Source organism: Canis aureus, chromosome 14, assembly GCF_053574225.1.
Source record: "Canis aureus isolate CA01 chromosome 14, VMU_Caureus_v.1.0, whole genome shotgun sequence".
Classification (NCBI taxonomy): domain Eukaryota; kingdom Metazoa; phylum Chordata; class Mammalia; order Carnivora; family Canidae; genus Canis; species Canis aureus.
This window is the reverse complement of record NC_135624.1, coordinates 61,958,365-61,980,356: the sequence shown is the minus strand read 5'-3', so window position 1 is coordinate 61,980,356 and position 21,992 is coordinate 61,958,365. Positions and strand designations below refer to the sequence as shown.

Here is a 21,992-nt window from a genome sequence, read left to right as displayed (position 1 = left end):
GATGGATTCTTGTCTCATATTTAGGTCTTTCATCCATATTGAGTCTGTTTTTGTGTATGGTGAATAAAATGGTCCAGTTTCATTATTCTGCATGTGGCTGTCCAATTTTCCCAACACCATTTGTTGAAGAGACTTTTCATTGGATATTCATTTCTGCTTTGTCAGAGATGAATTGATCATACAGTTGAGGATCCATTGTTCCATTGATCCATGTGTCTGTTTTTGTGCCAGTACCACATTGTCCTGATGATTTCAGCTTTGTAATACAGCTTGAAGTCCATAATTGTGATGCCACCAGCTTTGGTTTTCTTTTTCAATTTCTTTTGGCTACTTAGGGTCTGTTGTGGCTCCATACACATTTTAGGATTATTTATTCCAGCTCTGTGAAAAAAGTTGACTGTATTTTGATAGGGGTTGCACTGAATGTATAGATTGTTCTAGGTAGCATAAACATTGTAACAATATTTGTTCTTCCAGTCCATGATCATGGGATATTTTTCCACTTCTTTCTTCTTTCATGAGTGTTCTATGGTTTTCTGAATACAGATCCTTTGCCTCTTTGGTTAAATTTATTCCTAGATACTATATGGTTTTTGGTGCAATTGTAAATGGGATTGACTCCTTAATTTCTTTCTTCAGTCTCATTGTTAGTGTATAGAAATGCAACTGATTTCTGTGCATTTATTTTATATAGGATGCTTGATTTTTAAAAATATTTTGAAATTATTATAGATTCAAAGGAGGTTGCAAAGAAATCTAGAGAGAAATCTCATGCACTTGCATACTTCCCCCAGCCTTTGGTAATGTTAACATCTTATACAACTACAGCACAGTGCCAAAACCAAGAAATTGGCATAGATGCAATCCATAGAGCTTATTCAGATTTCACAGTTATATATGAGCTCATTTGTGTGTGTGCATGTATGTGTATGGGTAGGTATAGCTCTGTGCCATTTTATCACATATGTAACCTTTCATAACTACTACCACAATCAATATATTCAATTGTACCATATCAAGATTCCCCTGTGTTACCTCTTTATAACTACACCCATCTCTTCTACTCATCTGTAGCCTCTGGCAACCACTTATCCATTCTCCATTCCTATAATTATATCATTTCATGAATGTCATGTAAATCATACATTTTGTACCCTTTTGAAATTGACCTTTTCCCCTCAACATAATTTCCATGAGGTTCATCCATGTTGATGTGTGCATCAATAGTTTGATCTTTTTCATTGCTGAGTAGTAGTCTATAGTATTCCACTGTTTGTTTAACCACTCATCCCTTGAAGAACATTTGATAGTTTCAAGGTTTTGGCTATTACAGTGAAGCTTCTATGCATATTCATTTTATGTTCCTATAAGAAAATATGTTTCTATTTCTCTGGGACATATCTAAGAGTACAATTGCTGGGTTGATAAAACGATTTTGGGTCATTTTTGGGTTTTCTTTAGACTTTGGGTTTTGAAAGGAACTACCAAACTACTTTCCAGAGTGGCTGTACATTTTGCATTCCCATCAGCAATGTATGAGTGATTTAGTTTCTCTCCACCTTTGCCAACAATTGGTGTTATCACTATTTTTCATGTGGCTTTTCTGATAGCTGTATAGTGTTATCTCATTATGGCTTTAATTTTATTTTCTCCAATTTCTAATAACATCAAACATCCTTTTATGTGTTTGCCATCTATACATCCTCTATGGCAAAATATATGTGTCCGTGTTTTCTAATTGAGTTGATTTTTTTCTTCTTAAATGCTGAATACGGAGAACTCTTTATATGTTCTATGTATGAAGCCTTTGTCAGATGTGCAGTTTGCAGTAATTCCCACTAGTCTGAAGTTCGCCTTTTCAACCCATAAAGAGAGTCTTTCAGATAGGAAAAGTTTTAAATTTGATGAGATGCACTCAAATGAACTTTCATTTTTATGGATCATCTTGTTGGTAATAAATCTAACTCTTCCTCTAGCCCTGAGTCCCTGATAATGATCTCCTATGTTCTTTTCTGTAAATTTTATACTTGTACATATTATATTTTTTAACATTTTATACTTATTTCTGTAAGTTTTATGGCTTCATATCACATTAAAGCCTAAAATCCATTTCAAGCTCATTTTTGCATAAGCTGTGAGACTTTTTATTGTTGTTATTGTTAATAGATATTCAATTGCTCCAACACTGTTAATTGGAAAGGCTGCCCACCTTCCACTGAATTTACTTTTGCTCCTTTGTCAAAAATTAACTGGGCATTTTTATGTGGATCTATTTTTAGGTTCTACATTCTATCCCATTGATTTATGTGTCTATCCTTCCACCAGGATCATATTCTCTTGATTACTGCAGCTCTATAGCAAGTCTAACATTGGGGAAGAATGGGTCTCCCACTTTACTCTTCTTTATCAAAGTTATATTAAATACTCTAGTTTCTTTCTAAAATTTTAGAATAATTTTGTCTATGTCTACAAAAAAGCTAATAGATTTTTATAGAAATTTCGCTAGACTATAGGTCAGTTTGAGGAGAATTGACATCTTTAGTATGTTGAGTACTTTTTGAGGTAAAATTCACATAACATAAAATTAACCACTAGCCATTTGAAAGTGTGCAATTTGCTGGCATTTAGGTCCTAATGTTGTGCAACCATCACCTCTACCTAGTTTCAAGATATTTTCATGGCCTCAAAGGAAATCGTATATCAATTAAAAAGTCATTCTCCCTTCTGTCTCTATGGTTTTACCTATTCTGTATATTTCATATAAATGGGACCATGTAATCTGTGACTTTTGTGTCTGGTTTCTTTCACTTAGCATAATCTTTCAGAATTCATGTTTTAGGATGTATCAATACTTCATTCCTTTTAAGGCTGAATAATATTTCACTTTATAGATATATTGCATTTTGTTTACCTAGTCATCAGCTGATGGACATTTGTGCTGTTTCCATTATTTGGCTATTGTGAATAGTACTGCTATAAATATTGGCATATAGTATTTATTTGAATACCAATTTTCAATACTGTTGGATATATACCCAGGAGTGGGATTGCTGGGCGATATGGTCACTATGTTTAACTTGTTAAGGACTAGTAGACTGTTTTCCACAGTAGCTACATCATTTTATATTCTCATTAGCAGTGTAAAAGGGTTCTAATGTCTCCCAATTCTCATCAATACTTGTTATTTTCCTTTCCTTCTTTTTTTTTTTTAAGATTTTATTTATTCATAGAGACAGAGAGAGGCAGAGACACAGGCAGAGGGAGAAGCAGGCTCCATACAGGAAGCCCGACGTGGGACTCGATCCCGGGTCTCCAGGATCACACCCCAGGCTGCAGGCGGTGCCAAACAGCTGCGCCACAGGGGCTGCCCTTTCCTTTACTTTTTTTTTTTTTTTTTTTTTTTTTTTTGTGAGTGTAATAGGTCTGTGTGGTGGTGTGATAGGTGCCAAATTTTGCTGAATGTATTTCTGTATCAATTGACATAATCATATAATTTTTTCCTATAGCCTATTGACATGGTAGATTATACTAATTGATTTACAAACATTGAACCTTCCATACCTGAAATAAACCCATTTCATCACTGTATTATTCTTTATATATATTGTTGGATTCAATTGGTTAAAATTTTGTTGAGAATTTTGCATCTAAATTCATGATAGATATTAGTCTGTTTCTTTGTTAATCTAGTTTCAATAGCAGGAAAATGCTGGCCACATCAAATGAACTAGGAAATGCTTTCTTATAATTCCTAGAAGAGATTGTATAAAAGTACTGTTAATTCTTTGAATGTTTTGCCAAAGTCTCCAGTGAATCCATTTAGGCCTAAGGATTTTTTTTTTTAATCTTTTATTCAATTTCTTTAATAGTAGGAATGTTCAAGTTATCTATATCATCTTTGTTGAGTTTTGGTAGTTTATGGTTTTTAAGGGATTTGTCCTCTTTAAATTGTCAAATTTATGAATGTAAAGTTGTTCAAAGTATTTCTTACTTTTTAAAAAGTTTTCGTGTGAACACTTATTTTAAATCATCGTATGCATATACTCACAGGACAGTATGGTAATCCTATAACTTTTGTTTTGTTTTTTGGGTTTTTGGGTTTTTTTTTTGTTGTTGTTTGTTTTAGTTTCAGAGGTAGAATTGAGTGATTCATCAGTTGCATATAACACCAAGTGCTCATTACATCAAGTGCCTTCCTTAATGCCCATCACCCAATTATCCCTTCCCCCACCTCCTCCCCTTCAGCAATTCTCAATTTGTTTCCTAGAGTTCAATGTCCTTTATGGTTTGCCTCCCTCTCAACTTTCATCTTATTTTATTTTTCCTTCCTTTCCCCTATGTTCATCCATTTTGTTTGTTAAATTCCACATATGAGTGAAATCATATGGTATTTTGGTATTTGTCTTTCTCTGACTCATTTTGCTTAGCATAATACCCTCTAGTTCCATCCTTGTCATTGCAAATGGCAAGATTTAATTCTTTCTGATGGTTGAGCAATATTCCATTGTATATATATCATCTCTTCTTTATTCAGGTTCTTTTGTGATATCCCCTCATTTAATTGCTGACATTGGTGATTTGTGTCTTTGTCAATCTTCTAGAAGTTTATCTTTTTATCTTTGTCAATCTTCCAAAAGTTTATCAATTCTATTGACTTTTTCTTACAATGAATGTTTTTTGTCCCATTGATTGTTCTATATTATCTTTCTGTTTCTAATTTTGATTGAAATTTTGATCTTTATTGATTTTTTCTTTACTATTTCCTTCCTCTTCCTTGCTTTAGGCTCACTTTGCTCTTCTTTTTCTAGTTTTCTTTTTCTCTTTCTTTCTTTCTTTCTTTTTTTTTTTTTTTTTAGTTAGGAACTCAAGAATATCTTTTCTTTTCTAAGATAAACATTTAGTGCTATAATTTTCCTCTCTGTAATACTTTACCTGCATCTCATGATATTTGCTATGTTTGTACACTTGTATTGATTCAATTCTATGTAATTTTTTACTTCTTTGGTACTTCTTTTTGGGCCCATGTATTATTTAGTAGTCTGTTGTTTAATTCCCAAGTGTTCGGAGATTTTTCTCCTTACCTTTCTTTTCTTTTTAAAGATTTTATTTTTATTTATTCATGAGAGAGAGAGAGAGAGAGAGAGAGAGAGGCAGAGACACAGGCAGAAGGAGAAGCAGGCTCCAGGTATGGAGCCTGACGTGGGGCTCGATCCTGGGTCTCCAGGATCACGCCCTGGGCTGAAGGTGGAGCTAAACCGCTGGGCCCGGGGGCAGATCCTCCTTACCTTTCTTTATTGATTTCTAATTTGACCCCACTATGAACAGAAAACATATTCTGAGTTCAATTCTTTTAAATATGACACAAGATATGGTCATTTTTAATGAATGTTCCATAGGTGTTTATAAAGAATGTGCTTTATGTTATTGTTGGGTGGAGTGGTTTATAAACGTCAATTAGGTCTTGTTGGTAGCGTTAATTATATATCCTTGCTGATTTTATGCCTAGTAATGCTATCAATTTGTTGATTCTAAGTCCCCAATCATAATTGTGAATTTGTCTATTCCTTCTTTCAGCTCGCTTAGTTATTGCTTGATGTATTTTGAAGCTCTGCTATTTGTAAACATGCATTTAAAATGATTAAATATTCATAGTAGATCGATCCTTTTATCATCAAGTAATGTCCTTCTATGTCCCCAGTAATTTATTTTCTCCAAAGAGCACTTTATTTGATATTAATAGAGCCACCACTGCTTTTTTTTTTTTTCTGGATTCATATTTGTATGATCTATTTTTTTGCATCCTTTTACTTTCAATTTGGAAATTTCAGTGTAAAAAACAAATAGCTGAATCATGTTTTCTTAATTATACTCTGCTATTCTGTCTTTTAATTGAGGTACTTAAACCATTCACATATTAAATATTGATATGTTAGAGCTTAAGTCATTTTATTATTTGATTTCTTTTGTGCTGTGTCTTGTTCCTCTGTTTCTTTTTTCCTCCCTCCCTGTCGGTAGCAGGAACATTTGTTTTAGGGTTCCATTTTTATTTATTTGTAATGCTTTTGAGTTTATCACGAGGTATAGCTCCCCTAGTGGCTGTTCTAGATATTAACATACATAACATCATAGACTACTGGTGTCAACATTGTATCACTTCCATTTTGGTCTCTTTGCCCCCCCCCCCCCATTTTTTAGAAACATTTTTCTTAAGTATTTCCTCTCTATATATTCACATCAGATGGCACTGCATCTTTTGTTTCAACCATAAAATATATTTAAAGAAACCTATAAGGTGAAAAATAGTCTATTATGCTTATTTCTGTTCTTACACATTCTGTCTCTTTCCTTTCTGAAGGTACTAGCCTTCTCCTATTATCATTTACTTTTTGTTTGGAGAGCTTCCTCTAGCCATTATCCAAGAGTAGCTCTGTTAGAAACTAATTCTTTTCATTTCTCTTCATCCTAGAATACATTTATTTCTAAATATAGTTTCAATGGATATAGGATTCATGGTTGATAGTTTTTTCTTTCAGAACTTGAAAAATGCTATGCCACTTCCTTTTGTCCTCCACGGTTTCAGATGAGAACTCTGCTGTTATTTGAATTGGTGTTACTTTATAGGTAATGTATCACTTTTTCTGTTTTTAAGGTTTTTTTCATTGTCTTTAGTTTTTAGTAACAATTACAATAGGTCTTGGGGTAGATTTGAGTTTTTCTTATTTGAGATTTTCTCAGCTTCTTGAATCCATAGACCTCTGTCTTTATCCAAATTTGGGGAGTTTCCAACCATTATTTCCTTGAATACTTTTTCAGTCTCACACTCTTTTTCTTCTCCTTCTGGAATTCTGATAATATACAATGTTAAGTCTTTTGTTATTATCACACAAATCTCAGATTTTCTAATTTTTTTCAGTCTCTTTTCTCTCTGTTCTTCTGAATAAATACTATTTAATTTCATCCAAGTTTACTGATTCTATCCCCATCTCCACTCTATTGTTAAGACCACTTAGCAGCATTTGTTTTATTACTCTTATTATTATATTTTTCAGTCCTATATTTTTCCTTTTTGTAAAGTAGGCTCCACACCCAGCATGGAGCCCAACATGGGATTTGAACTCATAACCCTAAGATCAAGACCTGAGTTGAGATTAAGTGTTGGATGCTTAACAGTCTGAGGCGCCCTTCCATTTGATTTCTATAACTTCTATATCTTTGCTTAGATTTTCTATTTTTTCACTTGTTTCAAGAGAATTTGAAATTGATTGCTAAATTATTTTTCTAGCATCTGCTTTAAAATCCACATCAGATACTTCCAACATTGTATTCATCTCAGTATTGGCATCAGTTGATTGTCTTTTCTCATATAGATTCTGGTTTTCCTGGGGTTTGGTATGGTAAATAATTTTTGTTGTATTCTACACATTTGGTTATCATATTAGGAGACTCTTGATCATGTTTATTCTTTTATTCTAGCAGGTAGTTTAATTATTTAGGTTTGGAGCATAGATTCTCACCAACTCTCAATGTTTCAATAAAAAGTTAGTTTTCAAGGTCCTTGTACCACTATTCTAGTCTTCTGGAGTTTCCTTTCAACTTCTGCTTCCTCTTATCTCCCATGTGAGAGTAGAATAGGCTTTTCTAGGCTGCTTTGTATTCCTGGGCCTTCCTCTGTGGAGGGGTGTAGTGGGCCTGAACCTATTAATGTCACTAGGTATATAAAGTTTGATGTTGTCCCTCTAGGTGTCAGTGTACAAGCTGGTGCCCTGGTTGGGAAGTGGGGTTTGGGATGACCAAGATTTTCTTGCTGTCACTGCTACTGGCACAATGGATAGCCAGCCCTGTGTTGTGAAGCAGAAGGTTTCGGCTCCTCACTAGGCCTTTGTTTTGCTTTGTTCCCAGTATTTGGAGAGACAGAACAGACTTTTCTCAGGATTTCTTGTTTATGCCTATTGATGGTTTTAGATTGCAGGACTTTCTTTGTCCCCAGTTCAGAGTATGTGTGAGATGAAAAGAAAACTAGGAAACTCACCATATTGTCCTTTATTAATACTACCATTGCTCATAGCTCAAGTCCTTATAATTTATTATCTCCCATCATTTATCAGATGCCCGGGGCATTCACTATATGTAAGCAATTAGCTTCTCTCCTATGCATCTAGAACAGTATTACCTATGGATCACACTTGGAAGAATCGACAGACACACTCAAACAAATATGGGATATAGCATCACCATGGAAGTTCATCATCAGTTTCTACAGATAGAAATGAGACTAGGCTAAAGTTACCTGTGAAGTAACCATAACTCCACCCCTCTCACTGATCCATAACCTACAGAATGTGACATTAGACTTTAATTGACCTTACAGTGAAAGGATTGTATGATAAGATTTTACCTTAAGAAATATTTAAATCATGTCCTTAACAGCCTTGCTTCATAATATTATTGTGAGGATATAGCAATATTTGGTACAGTCCCTGGTATATAGGACTTAGTAAATTATCAATTATCACTACTGCTCATTATTCATTAAGCAAATATTTTGAGAACCTAGTTGTGCCAGTGAAATTATAGAACATTTCAACTGGAATAAAAAGATAATGGTCTACTAAATAAGTAAATAAACAAAGTAATATCGAATAATATGAATTTACATACAAAGAATAGAGAGTGGAAGGCTACTTTGAGTTGTCATGGAAAGCCTCTCTGAGGAGAGGATTTTTAAGCTAAGATCTTAATGTTAACAAGGAACCAACCACGAGAACGGTCAAGGGAGAGCATTTCTCCCAGAAGGGACAACTGGAATAAAGACTATAAGAGCACCTTGGCACAGTCAAGAAACAGAAAGTCCAGGTGGATTCATTACAAATATCAGGGAAGCCACTAGAGAATTGTTATTATTGGAAAAACCTAATTCTAAGAGATTTATTCTAATAAATATAATAATAAACATAAGCATAGTTCCCTGCTGATGAACACAATGTTCCTCTATAGAGTCTGACTGATAGATTCATTAATTTGCAGGCTTACCAAAACTCTATACTGGTTTTTATCTTAACAAAAATGTGGATCTGGGTTGCTCATTATAGTATCTGGCATAAGAAACAATTCATATAATTTTGGGGAATAGTCACTGATCATATTTTCTTCTATTTTAGTTTATGATAAAATGACTAACATGTTTTGAAGATTTGTTAGTACATTGGTGGATTTCACTGGGAGCCTCCATGGAGATGTCAAGCATCTAAGATGCTTTGGGTATCTTTATCATATTACTAATGTATGAATGAGGACAGAAGGAAATAGTGTCCACCATAAAATAATACATACATGAAAGTAGTCCTAGACTCCTCTGCTTAACTTGCATTTTAATAAATTGTCATGGATAAATTAATTAGATGTAGTCCTCTTTTGTGACAAGTAATATCTTTCTCTATGCCAATGATTTTAAAATAATAAACCAGGATTTTCCTAGAGTCCACAGATAGTTAGAAGGAGGCTTTGATTTATATACAGGCCTCTCCTTTTTGTAAGATTTTATTATATTGCCTTTAAATTAAGAAATTCCTAAATAATTCATTTCATTCCAAACAGAAACATTCATGTATGCAGGCATAATATTTTTAAATTATAATTGTTCCTCTGATGAGCAGTCCTCTTGTTTTTTCCAGATATGAATGAAGCACAAGCAGAGCACATTCTGAACAGCTGTAAGTTCGAGAATATCAGTGTAATGTTTGTAGATCAAATGCTAAAACTCAAAATAATGCTAGAGTTTCTCTATTTCCATGTTTACTATTTTACAAAAATATATATTTCTGAATAGATACATGACCTAATTTTTTATAAGGAAAAAAATACTATTAATAATTGGGAATATGTACATGGGCTCCTTAGAAATAACTTGTTATTCCTGATAGTAAGTTTCATTGATTACTTCTTTTAACAATTCCTTATCATTATTTTATTTTATTAAGATTTTATTTAAGATTTTAATTATTTATTCTTGAGAGACACTGAGAGAGAGAGAGGCAGAGACATAGGCAGAGGGAGAAGCAACCTTCACGCAGGGAGCCTGATGTGGGACTTGACCTGGGGACTCCAGGATCACGCCCTAAGCCAAAGGCAGACGCTCAACCACTGAGCTACCCAGGCCATCTCCCTTATCATCTTATCATATTTATTTTTATTTGGTTCACTTTGTTAAAGTAGAAAATTCTGCTTAGAATTAAATGACACCGGGGATCCCTGCGTGGAGCCTGCTTCTCCCTCTCCTCTCTCTCTCTCTCTCTCTCTATCATAAATAAATAAAAAGAAATCTTTAAAAAAAAATTAAATGACACCCACTAATTTTAATTATGTGAATTTTGACAAAGTATAGTAGGATAATGGTTATAATATTAGACAAGTATTTTAAGTGTACAAATGATATTTTTCTGCAATTAATAGTGTACATTTGACATTCAAAATTGTCAGATATTCCTGGAATAATTTGCCGTAAATAATAAAATAACCTAAAATATATGAAAAAACAAATCTTAAGCTGAAGCGGCTTTAAATGTACCAAGGAGAATATTACATAGTTTATTTTAAAAAATTAATCATTTTTCAATTTGAATAATCATTCTATTATATAATTTTGATTAATTTTTCAAAGGCAAGGCAAACCTACAAATGTTTCCATCTTTAACTCTGTGTCAAATATGCCTACACGTTTATAACTCTGTTTAAAAATAACCATCCTATAGCTACACTTGTTGCAAGCGTAGCATAATGTATAGAGAGGTTGAATCTCTATGTTGTACACCTAAAACTAATGTAACATTGTGTGTCAACTAAAATAAATGAATAAAATAAAATATATAAATAACTATCTTATTTCCTTCTGACAGGTTGTGGAAGAGGGAAGGAGTTTCCTTCCATGGAAAGAATTGCTGAGGGTTATCCTGCAAAAAAAGCTGATTGGCCATGGCAAGCCAGCCTGCAAATAGATGGCATTCATTTCTGTGGAGCTTCTTTGATCAGTGAGGAGTGGCTCCTGACTGCTGCTCATTGCTTTGATATGTAAGTCCTCAGTCTGTATCAACAGGATCACCAATTTCACTTCCTTTTCTCACCTCCATTTCCTATAACTGTCATCCCCTTTTCATTCGTTTTTTGTTTTTAAAGATTTTTAATTTATTTGAGAAAGAGAGATGAGAGAGAGCGCGAGCATAAGCAGGGGGAGGGGCAGACACCCCACTCAACAAGGGGATGGATGAGGGTCTCAATCTCAGGAACCCCTGGACCCTGAGATCATGATCTGAGGCAAAGGCAGATGCTTAACCAATTTTTAGCTAGCCAGGTACCTCTACTTTTTTCATTCTTTTATGAGCATCTAGGCCTCCCACTGGAACTCATGACTGTGAAGCAGGTTTAGGGACAAATGACAGATACTAAAGAGTAGCAGAAAAGTTAGAGAATCTTCAGCTCCAACTGAAAATATATTCTCCAGCAATCCTAACTTTAAGAACAAGTCAACACTGTCAAAAGTTAAACACAGTCACCAGTTTTCCTAAGATATATTGTAGATTAAAAAAAAAAACTCTTCTAATATAGTATCCTGACCCACAAACTTACATCAGATTATCCCATATGAATATATTTAGTGCTGCACTGTTATTATTATATCTTTTTTGAAGATTTAACATAAGGCATATGTGGAGATAATAAAGAGATAATAGCTCTAGTGAAATTCATATAATATGGGAAATATTCTAGGTAAAATGTTAACTAAAAAGAAAGGATGAGAAAACAATATATAATGTATGGCTCCAATGTGACACCTCTCCCTCTCCTTTTCTCTTCATTCCCTCTCTCTTTCTCCCTCCATAGCTATACAGATGTTTATATTACTGCATGCGTATGAGGGTATATATGTGTGTGGGCATGTACATATGTGGATACCTATGTCTAATTTTATTTATTTATCTTCAACTAATCTGTATTACTTTTATAATCAAAATAACAATAATATTGTTTCCTTTAGAAAATACAAACTCCTCCTCAAGAGGAGTAATTGAAGCTACCTTAGAATGGGGGTATTTGTATCTGCTAAATAAAGCAAAGCAGTCCTGGGGGGAGAAGCCTCAAATAAAGTGGGAAGACCCATCAACTATCACCTTAAACAATTTGTCCTTCTACTGCCCCTATGTCCCATGCTGATTCAGAGTCCTGGGCAACTTTGAATCAGCAGTGAATCAACCCTAATCCTTTTCATCTGTGATCAGTTACAAAAACCCCAAACTCTGGACGGCTAGTTTTGGAACAACTCTCAGCCCTCCATTGATGAGAAGAAAGATACAATCAATTATCATTCACGAAAACTATGCTGCCCATAATCATGACGATGACATCGCTGTGGTGAAGCTCTCCACCCCAGTCCTATTTTCCAGTGATGTGGGCAGAGTCTGCCTCCCAGATGCTACTTTTGAAGTCTTGTCTCAGAGTCCAGTGTTTGTCACTGGATGGGGAGCATTAAAAGCTAATGGTGAGTATCTCAATAAAAAAAAAAAAAAAAAAAGCCTAAGCAAAAAATGCAAACCCATCTTCCATTTGAATGGAGACATAAAGTAAGATTCAAAATCACATATTGAAAATAAGAGATGAAATCAAGATGTCCTATGAAAAGTATCACAAAACAACAAACAGAAAAACCCAGATATGGTGACTTATGAAAACTCTGGCTATAGCTGTTACACAGTATCTATGTTTAATGTCTTCTTTATGGGCTATTTTGGAAACTAGTTATAACTCTCTTTTCAAAAATTATTAAAGCATGTTTCTTCACATCCTTTCTTTTCTGTTGCTTTCTTTCTGAAACAGTATGTACTTCAAAATTCTGACATTGGGTGCAGGTTGTTATACTGTCATAATCTGAGAATTCTTTTCCTTGTCTCTGGGAGTCTGTTTTGTTCTATAGGGAATGGTAATGAGTACAAACGGGAATCAAATCCTTTGGGATTCGACAGTACCTATTGAAGGGAAGCAGATTCCTATAAAAATGAAATGGCAAAGACTTGGTAGATCAAGTACATAAATAAGACTACATTTTAGTAAGAGTCTGGAACAAGAATCAGAAATTCAGAGGCAGATGAAACTATATGTAAATTGTTTACCTAAGAAACAGATCATGTTTTATTAACAGCCTTTCTTCCTCTTCTCAATTGTCTTTGAACCTGTTGTAAACAGAATACCCATCTCCATATGAAGAACTAATACAGTCTTTAAAATAAAAGCTGTTAAGAGGTAATGAGGAGAACAGAATGATAAAAACATAAATATGCAATGAAAAGTATTTTTCATATATAACAAGTCAATAAATGTGTGGGTCATTAATAAAACATGATCTGTTCCTTATCTTGGTATTTATTACTTACCCTGGAATTAGTTCTGGATAGGCATTTGAGATCAAAGTAGACATGGTTCTTCTGATGAAGCAAGCGTATTCCATTTATTCAGCATTACAATGACTTTCTACGATACAACCTTGCTCTATACTGCTCTTCCTAAAGGATTCTCAATTCCCAGTATAGTTGTGTTCTTTTTAGAGTAATGTGGTAGATTTGCAGGTAAGGTAAGGTGAACTATCACAGATTATTCCAGGTGGTGAGAAAAGCCCTGAGCTTAAATTTAATGTCATCTCCCATTTAGCTATGTGATCAATGAGTCATAACTGGGTAAATTTTGTTTTTCTCATCTGAAAAAGAGGATATTCGTATCTAACTTTGTTGGTTATTGCAAGGATTAAGTAAGACAGTGGAAGTAAATGTGCCAAAATGGTACCTAGCACATAGAAGGCATACAAGAAATATAACTTTAACCTTAGCATTGTCATTAAGCTCAGAGTCCTACAACTTCAAGACATATGCCTTATCACTGATCCATCATTTGTAAGATACAACAATTATCATAAGCAATAACATGAAAATTCTTCATCTACTTTTTTCTTCTTTAGGTCCCTTTCCCAATGCTCTGCGACAAGTCGAAGTAGAGATCATAAGTAACGATATATGTAATCAAGTTCATGTATATGGTGGTGCCGTATCATCAGGAATGATATGTGCTGGATTTTTAACAGGAAAACGAGATGCCTGTGAGGTAAGAATAGACGCAAATCCACAAAAGTGCATTTGTTGAATAGAGGTGGCGTTACTGACCATAGGCCAATGTCACTTCATATGACTCCATATAATTAAGTTGTGGAGGAGATAGGAGAATGTAAAGAGAGGGAATGGGAGACCTATAAGAAATGCTCCTCATTTAACATCCTATTATTGTTCAGAACCATATGTAAAAAATGACCATCAGTTGCAAATTAGGGCTTTGATTAGAGGGAAAAAAAATCCTAGAAGCAGATAGTATAAACCAAGCCAGAAAGGCACACAATCATTGCTTCAAGTCACAGTGATAACAATTGGGTATCTAATCCCTACTACATGTAAGGCACTATGGAATGGGGTCTGCAGATATCTCCATGGCCAATAGACCACCATCATCTTACCAGTGCTTAATCCTTTGGGCTTTAGCAGTGTACATTCAGATAGAATTACACTATTAGGGAAAAATATATTTATCTACACTCACTCATATTAAAGTGTCACTTCACAAATTATATCTTAAAATTAACTAAATAAATAGCATTTTCCCAAACCATACAAAACATTAATTTTAAGTATTCAGCATTTAAGGAGAATATCAGTTTTAAAGTCAGGACACTTAAAAGACTAAAAATAAGTAACTAAAATACTAAAGATTTTGACTTGGGGTCCAACCGTTTAGCAGTTCTTAAAAGATTAGGAAATGTTTGACAATTTGATACGTACACCTGTGTTTCCTAAATGTGTAGGTGGCACTATTGATCTGCCATTGGCTGTCTGTAATGCGATATAATAAACATTCATTCACTTATTCATTCAGGGTTTTTTTTTTATTTTTTTGTAAGTTGCAAGGTAATGTGGCAATTACTGAAGGAAACATAAACATAAAAAAAAAACCTATGTTGAATTCACAATGGATTTACATTCTAGTATGTAGCACACAAGTAACAAAAAGAACAAAAACCTAGGATTTGGCTACATATTCTAGAATATCAGATCTCCTTCCACTCACTTTACTTCCTGAGGAAAAGCAGAAACAACAGGGTGGTCCATGATACAACTGGATCACATTACATCTGAGCAGGAATATAAATTTACACAAGAGCAGATGTTCTCTTCCATTGGTCTGTGCTTCCTTGCTTCCTTCATCAGTAGCAAAGTAAAATACTGAGGACCTAAATGAGATGTCATCCTACAGGAAAGGAGCTGAAGAGCATTGTGTTCAGTAGACCAGAGTTTTCATACTCTGTCCCCTGAGCTCTAAAGTGTACTAAGAAGCATGGAAAGGGAAGGGAAGAGACCTAAAGGCACAAGACTCTAGGACCCCCGGCCTGCTTCAAACAGGATCATTTTTAAAAAATAAAAAACAGGATCATTTTTTTAAATATAAAATAAGTCTATAAGGGGCTTCCATATGATGCTTCATTCGAATGAATAGGTTCATTGCTAAAAAATAATTTCAAAAATTATTAATCTAAACCTTAGGTTAAAGATATCAGGGAAGTCCTCAAGATTCACACACTTCAAACCAGTTCTCTAGGGCTAGGGATTAAGTCTTCATTTGGAAACAAAAGCCTGTCTGTAATAAATAATGCACTTTGCCTGGGATGCCTTTTGCATTTATCTTTCTCCTTTCAAACCTATTGCTGAACAACAGTATAACATCCAGGACAGTTTCCTATCGACTAGTGTGAATGGAATAGCGTGCAGTTCAAATTTAAAGCAAGTGATTATATCTAGCTAACAGGACAGGAGGTGACATATAGTTGAGCCTTGAAGTCATTTATGTAAGAATTGTATACCTGGACTTAGGTTCAGTTTGTGCTTCCTGTTTAGAAAGAGCAAAACTAAAATCTACACAAAGAGAAAACTTAACTTTATTCACACTACCCTCCAAATGAAGACATCAACACAGATAAGCAAAAGTACTAAGATAAAAAAAGAGTTGTAAGTGATATACTCTATTGTTACATTAATATTGATGGCAAGTAAAAATAGAATTCATTTTATACATTCAATTTAAAATATTAATTTAGTAGATATTCACAGGCTCATTAATTTGCATTTTTTACTCCTCTTAATTTATTACATTGTGTACATTTCTTCTTCTCTAGGGTGATTCTGGAGGACCTCTTGTTATAGCTCGTGATAGAAGCATCTGGTATCTTATTGGAATAGTAAGCTGGGGAATAGACTGTGGAAAAAAGAACAAGCCTGGACTTTACACCAGAGTAACTCGTTATCGGGACTGGATTAAATCTAAAACCAACATCTAATGCAACAATCACCTCTACATCCGCAGTGTAAATGAGGTCTCTAGGAAATTGTGTTTAGTATGTGTTGCCATGTATACTGTCATTGAGTTCAAGATGCAAATAAGCGTAATCTGACAACACGCCTCTTAAACATGAGAAAAGCAGACATTCTTTTACATCATTTGAAGTGTTTTGCTAACCATGAGCGTACAAGATACTGTCAACTCCACAAATATCTGCCCACTGCTGCTAAGTGTCTCTCATTATCTCCTTGCTCATCTTCCTGTTCCTACTACATACTTCTTTTTTTAGAATAATCCCATTTAATCAGACAAATACCCACTGGCTAAACATTCTCTATTTTTCTCCCTGACGGGGCATGTTACCCTTCCCTGACTCCACAGTTTTTAACTTCTCCACTAAATAATCCTCATTAAGAATCTGTAGGCTCATGGTACTAGACAAATCAAGGTAATTCGTTTTGGCAAATGCTAACACAAATGTGGTGGGGCACTAGATGGGAACCTGGGACTTACAAGATGGCACTACTATGAGTCCTTCCCTTTAGTCCTCAGATGCACACGTACCTCTCTTTGAAACATGAAGAACATTGACTTTTACATTTACACCCAATAGTACAGATTTTAAACTCTTTAAACTACTACCTAATATATACCTTGAAACAATGAATACATCTGTAGACCAGACAGCAAAACTGGAAACAATGCCTAGCACAGGGTTCTGTTCGATGCTACCCCAAAATGCTTTTTTGATATTTAGGGGAAAAAAAAAAAACAAAATTTCTTGTCCTTATTGTTAGGTGGAAACAAGAAGAGAAAAAGGACTCCTCGAGAAGGAGCTACTTTCCATCTCTAAAAATGAGAGAAGTTCCAAACCTAATGTAAATTTACTTTCCACTTCTGTTTTATTATATCTTAATGCATTTTATTTTCTAAATGGTTTTATTTTCAAACAACTTCAGAACACGTAAGGAACCCACAGAATTAGAAATCAGTATAAATTACATATTTGTAAATAACTTGAGAAGCCAGTATAAAATTAGACATCCACAAACAATTTGATACAAGATTTTGAAAAAGACCTTATTGTCTAATATTTAAATTTCCTATTAAGAAAGTGCTGGCATTCTTTGACGTATGGTATTTTTAGAGAATATTCAAATAATTTAGAAAGTCTCTGGAGAGATTTAACTTGTATGATAAAACAGTCATTTTCATATGTATTTAAGTGTATATTTTGTGACACTGTATATGACTATGGACTAGTATGGAACAAAACTCAAACCTCTTCTGTGCTTCTAAATCCTTGCTCCCCCCTCTCCATCATGATTAATTTGGCTAATGAAATAACTGCTGCGCTAAGATTTTCTTCTGAGTTTTATATCAGCTGAGAGTCTCTCTTGTCCCACATACATAATATTATATTGTATACATTAAAATATATTTATAATAATAAACTCAAACTAATTTTCTTTGAATCATGACTATATTGCATTATACTTTTTCAACTTTTGCCCTACTGACATTAGTCAAAGATAATTCTTTATTGTGAGGGAATGTGGCAGCTATCCTGTGAATCATAGAATATTTAGCTACATTCCTTACGGCTATACACTGTGCCAGTAGTAATCCCCACCAAGTTGTAACAACCATAAACGTATCCAGATATTGTCAAATGTCTACCAGGGGGGCAAAATCACCCCCTAAGAACCACTGCCATTGTATCAACAGTCAGAGGAAAAAATCATTATTAAAAACCTTACAACCACAATTTCCTTACATGGAATGTCTGAGAATATCTTTCTTCTCCCCCCACCTTTTTTTATAATGTTGATGTGTTGAGAGTTCTAAAAGATCGTCCATCATGATCACACTTATATCTAAACAATCCTAGCCAAATTAAGATCATTTGGAAACTGAACCTGTTTGGGAGGCTGTTTATACAGATCTATTGAGATAGAAATCTATCTATAGGTAGATCTCAATTGATGTGTATGGATATATAGGAATCTATATAAATTTCTCTCTAGAGATTTGTCAAATATCTAAATCCTGCATAATCATACCATGTATATTCTATTTAATATTCTCAGAATGTATAAATAGATACTGCCGGGAAAGAGATTTACATATTCAGCTAAGGCAGAATGGCTCAGTCAGTCCTCCACTAGCACTGCAGAGTGGAGAATAGGAAGTGGATGGCATCACATCCACTAAAAACTGAACTATCCGATATGGTAGTCACCAGCCAAGGGACTATTTAGATTTAAATTCATTAAAATTAAATACAATTAAAGTTCATTTCCTCAGTCATACTAATATCATTTCTAATATAAAATAGCCCCATGAGGCTAATGGCTACCATATTGGGCAGCACCGATATACATTATTTCCATCATCATCAAAGTTCTATGGACATCACTGGCCTAGAGCACTGTATAAACACATAAACCACATACTCATTCATCTAACAAACATTTCTGGAACCTCTTGTGTCAGACATTGGATATTCTAGACATTGGGTATGCAATTGTATATAAAACTAAGTTCTGAGCAGCCTGGGTGGCTTAGTGGTTTAGCGCCGCCTTCTGCCCAGGGCATGATCCTGGGGACCAGGGATCGAGTCCCACGTCAGGTTCCCTGCATGGAGCCTTCTTCTCCCTCTGCCTGTGTCTCTGCCTCTCTCTCTATATGTCTCTCGTGAATAAATAAATAAAATCTTTAAAAAAAATAAAACAAAGTCCTGTTCTCAAGACCATATAAAGAGGTAAAAGTATCTTTGGTAATGGCTCTTGAAAATAGCAAAGCCTTTGGGGAGTATGGCTGGCCATGTACAGCATGATGACTTCTAGACTCTTCTTCCAGTGTCATTGGCTCACTAGTAGAGAGTGTTCTCTGTATAAGCTATATCAGGCCCACCAGAGACCCACAGGTAGACTGAAGTGGTCACAAATGGGTATGGGCTTTTAACCTTCCTTAGACAAGGATCCCAGCACTTCCTCAAGCAATGGTATATTAAAGAATCAAAAATAGTTTTCTGGTGCTTTTTAAGTCAACAGAGAATTTCTTATTACCCAGGAAACTGTATTAATGGTAACCAAACAAAAGAGTAGCAAATAATAGAGGAGCATCAGAGTAAGTAACTTAGTCACACAGATTAAAAGTAAGTAACTTAGTCACACAGATAGCTTATTACACAAAAGTAAGTAAGTAACTTAGTCACACAGATTAAAAATGGAAAAAATATGTTAAGCAAGAAGCCAACCCAAGTAAAACGGGACTGGATTGCACAATCTGTCAGTATTGTTTCATTGTAGATAAATCCAAGAAATGTAGAAACAACAGATCACTATGATCCAAATCCCTGTTTATTAAAAACACTGTAAGGCACAAAGAAACATAGATCAAATGTGTTACTATGCTGCCATCTCCTGGTCTACATAATTTTTAAATATACTTTATTGTAATTGCAATTCAAGCTCTAAAGTTACACAAGCTATTTTCCAACATAGAGTAGAATATAGAAAAATCTGGCAATCTCTCCCCAATTTTCTCCCGAGGTAATAGAAATTTAAATTTTTGTATATCCTATAATATTGTTCTATTTCTACAAATATAAAGAAATATGTTTATTCACTTATAAAGGGCCTACCCACTTTTTAAAAAACCATTGTGTCATTTAATATGCACACACATATATTTGCATATATTTACATGCACTACATATATACATATACGCACAAACATATTCATTTCCTCAAAAAGAGGAAAAAAATATATAGTATCGGAGCTTTTGTTTCCACCAAAACAATAAACTAGCATAGGATACTTATTCCTTCCAAATCAACCAGATCAGATAAGCTTTAGAAGAAAGAGGCAAACATGGATTCCTGGCCAGGAAATAATAATAAAAGTAAGAGGCTAGGACACTGGGCCCTCTTGAATTGAATTATGGAGGGAGCATAGGTGTCTCAGAGTGGAATGAGAGAATAGTTGAAAAACATGTTTTAAGTTATAGTCTTGCGGCCCCCAACCACCCTGCCTGCCCTGTACTGCCTTAACAATGCATTCACTTGGGCGCCTGGGTGGCTCAGTCAGTTAAGCATCTGCCTTTGGCTCAGGTCATGATTTTGGGGTCCTGGGATCAAGCCCCGCATTGGGATCCCTGCTCAGTGAGGAGTCTGCTTCTTCTTCTCCCTCTGCCACTCCCCCACCCTCTGCTTGCGCTCATTCTATCATAAATAAATAAATAAAAATAAATTAATAAATAAATACATATCTTTTTAAAAAATCAAATAAAAACCTTTTAAAAACAATGCATTCACTTGCCTTTCTTTAGAGAGAGAGAGAGAGAGAGAGAAAGCATGGGGTCGTGGAAGAGAGGGGAAAAGGGAAAAGCAGGCTCCCCGCTGAGGAGGGACCCCAATGCCACCCTCAATTCCCTCTCAGGACCCTGGAATCATGACCTGAGCAGAAGGATCTTGAGATCATGACTGAGCCACCCAGGTGCCCCACATTCACCTGCCTTTCATTCCAGAAACTAATCACAGCAATCCAGACTATCAATTTTGAGAGTATCAGGGCAAGCACTTACTAAGAGGAGAGATCTCTAGAAAAAGTGGGATCAGTTTTGTAATTTCCCCTGAGCACAAAAAGGACAAAAATATCAATCGAAGAAAAATATTCACTCAAGGCAGGCATATTGCTATTGCCTCCTTATATAGTCCTCATGTGCTATAAGAGCTTTTATCACGTAATAGCACAATAGGAGACACTAGGAGAGCAGTAGCATGCCAATTTAAATTACATTGACAACCTTTTTTTAGTAAGAATATTTTGTGACAAATCCCAACTTTATTTTTTTAAAGATGTTATTTATTCATGAGAGACACACAGAGAGAGGCAGAGACACAGGCAGAGGGAGAAGCAGGCTCCCTGTGGGGATCCCGATGTGGGACTTGATCCCAGGATGCCAGGATCACGCCCTGAGCTGAAGGCAGTCGCTCAGCTGCTGAGCCACCCAAGCATCCCAAATTCTAACTTTAAAAGTATAGGTTTGGGCATGAACAACTGTATACAATTTTTTGACATAGTGAATTACTGAAATCTATTTTTAAGGGCCAGATTTGTATCAAGAGCCATTCATATAGTAGATCTAACTGATAGAGATCAGGGCCTTTTTGAATCAGAGACACCTGAAGGGGGAAATGCCATCTTTACCACATTCAAAGGAGAGATTAGGCAAATTATTTAACATCTATGAGCTTCAGTTTCTATTTCTGTAAAATGGGTTTCATCTGTACCCCAAAGGAGAGTTGTTAAACATTAAACATTGATGATAATGTCCGGCTTTTGACAAGTACTGTTGATTTATAATTATTATAGTCTAACTAAATGGTTTTACTATTTTGATCATAGATTTGTATTGAAGCATAATTTATATTCAGTAAAATACACCCTCTACAGTGAGTAGTTGAGTAAATTTTGACAAATATATACAGCCTTAGAACCACCCCACAAACATAAAACACTTTCATCATCTCCAAAACTCCCTTGTAGTGAATGCTCTCCTGGCACTA

At 34.9% G+C, this 21,992-nt stretch overlaps 1 protein-coding gene across 1 annotated transcript in view; it reads left to right on the top strand.

Annotated features, from left to right (window-relative positions):
• The window catches only part of LOC144282982 (transmembrane protease serine 11G-like), a 48,585-nt gene extending 30,411 nt beyond the window's left edge, over positions 1-18,174 (top strand). Inside the window, exons 6-10 of the mRNA XM_077846634.1 lie at positions 9,672-9,710; positions 10,893-11,064; positions 12,270-12,529; positions 13,997-14,139; positions 16,253-18,174. Of these exons, the coding sequence (XP_077702760.1) occupies positions 9,672-9,710; positions 10,893-11,064; positions 12,270-12,529; positions 13,997-14,139; positions 16,253-16,414 (776 nt within the window). The 3' untranslated portion in view covers positions 16,415-18,174. The remainder of the gene's footprint in view (positions 1-9,671; positions 9,711-10,892; positions 11,065-12,269; positions 12,530-13,996; positions 14,140-16,252) is intronic.
• Positions 18,175-21,992: the final 3,818 nt, after the last annotated feature.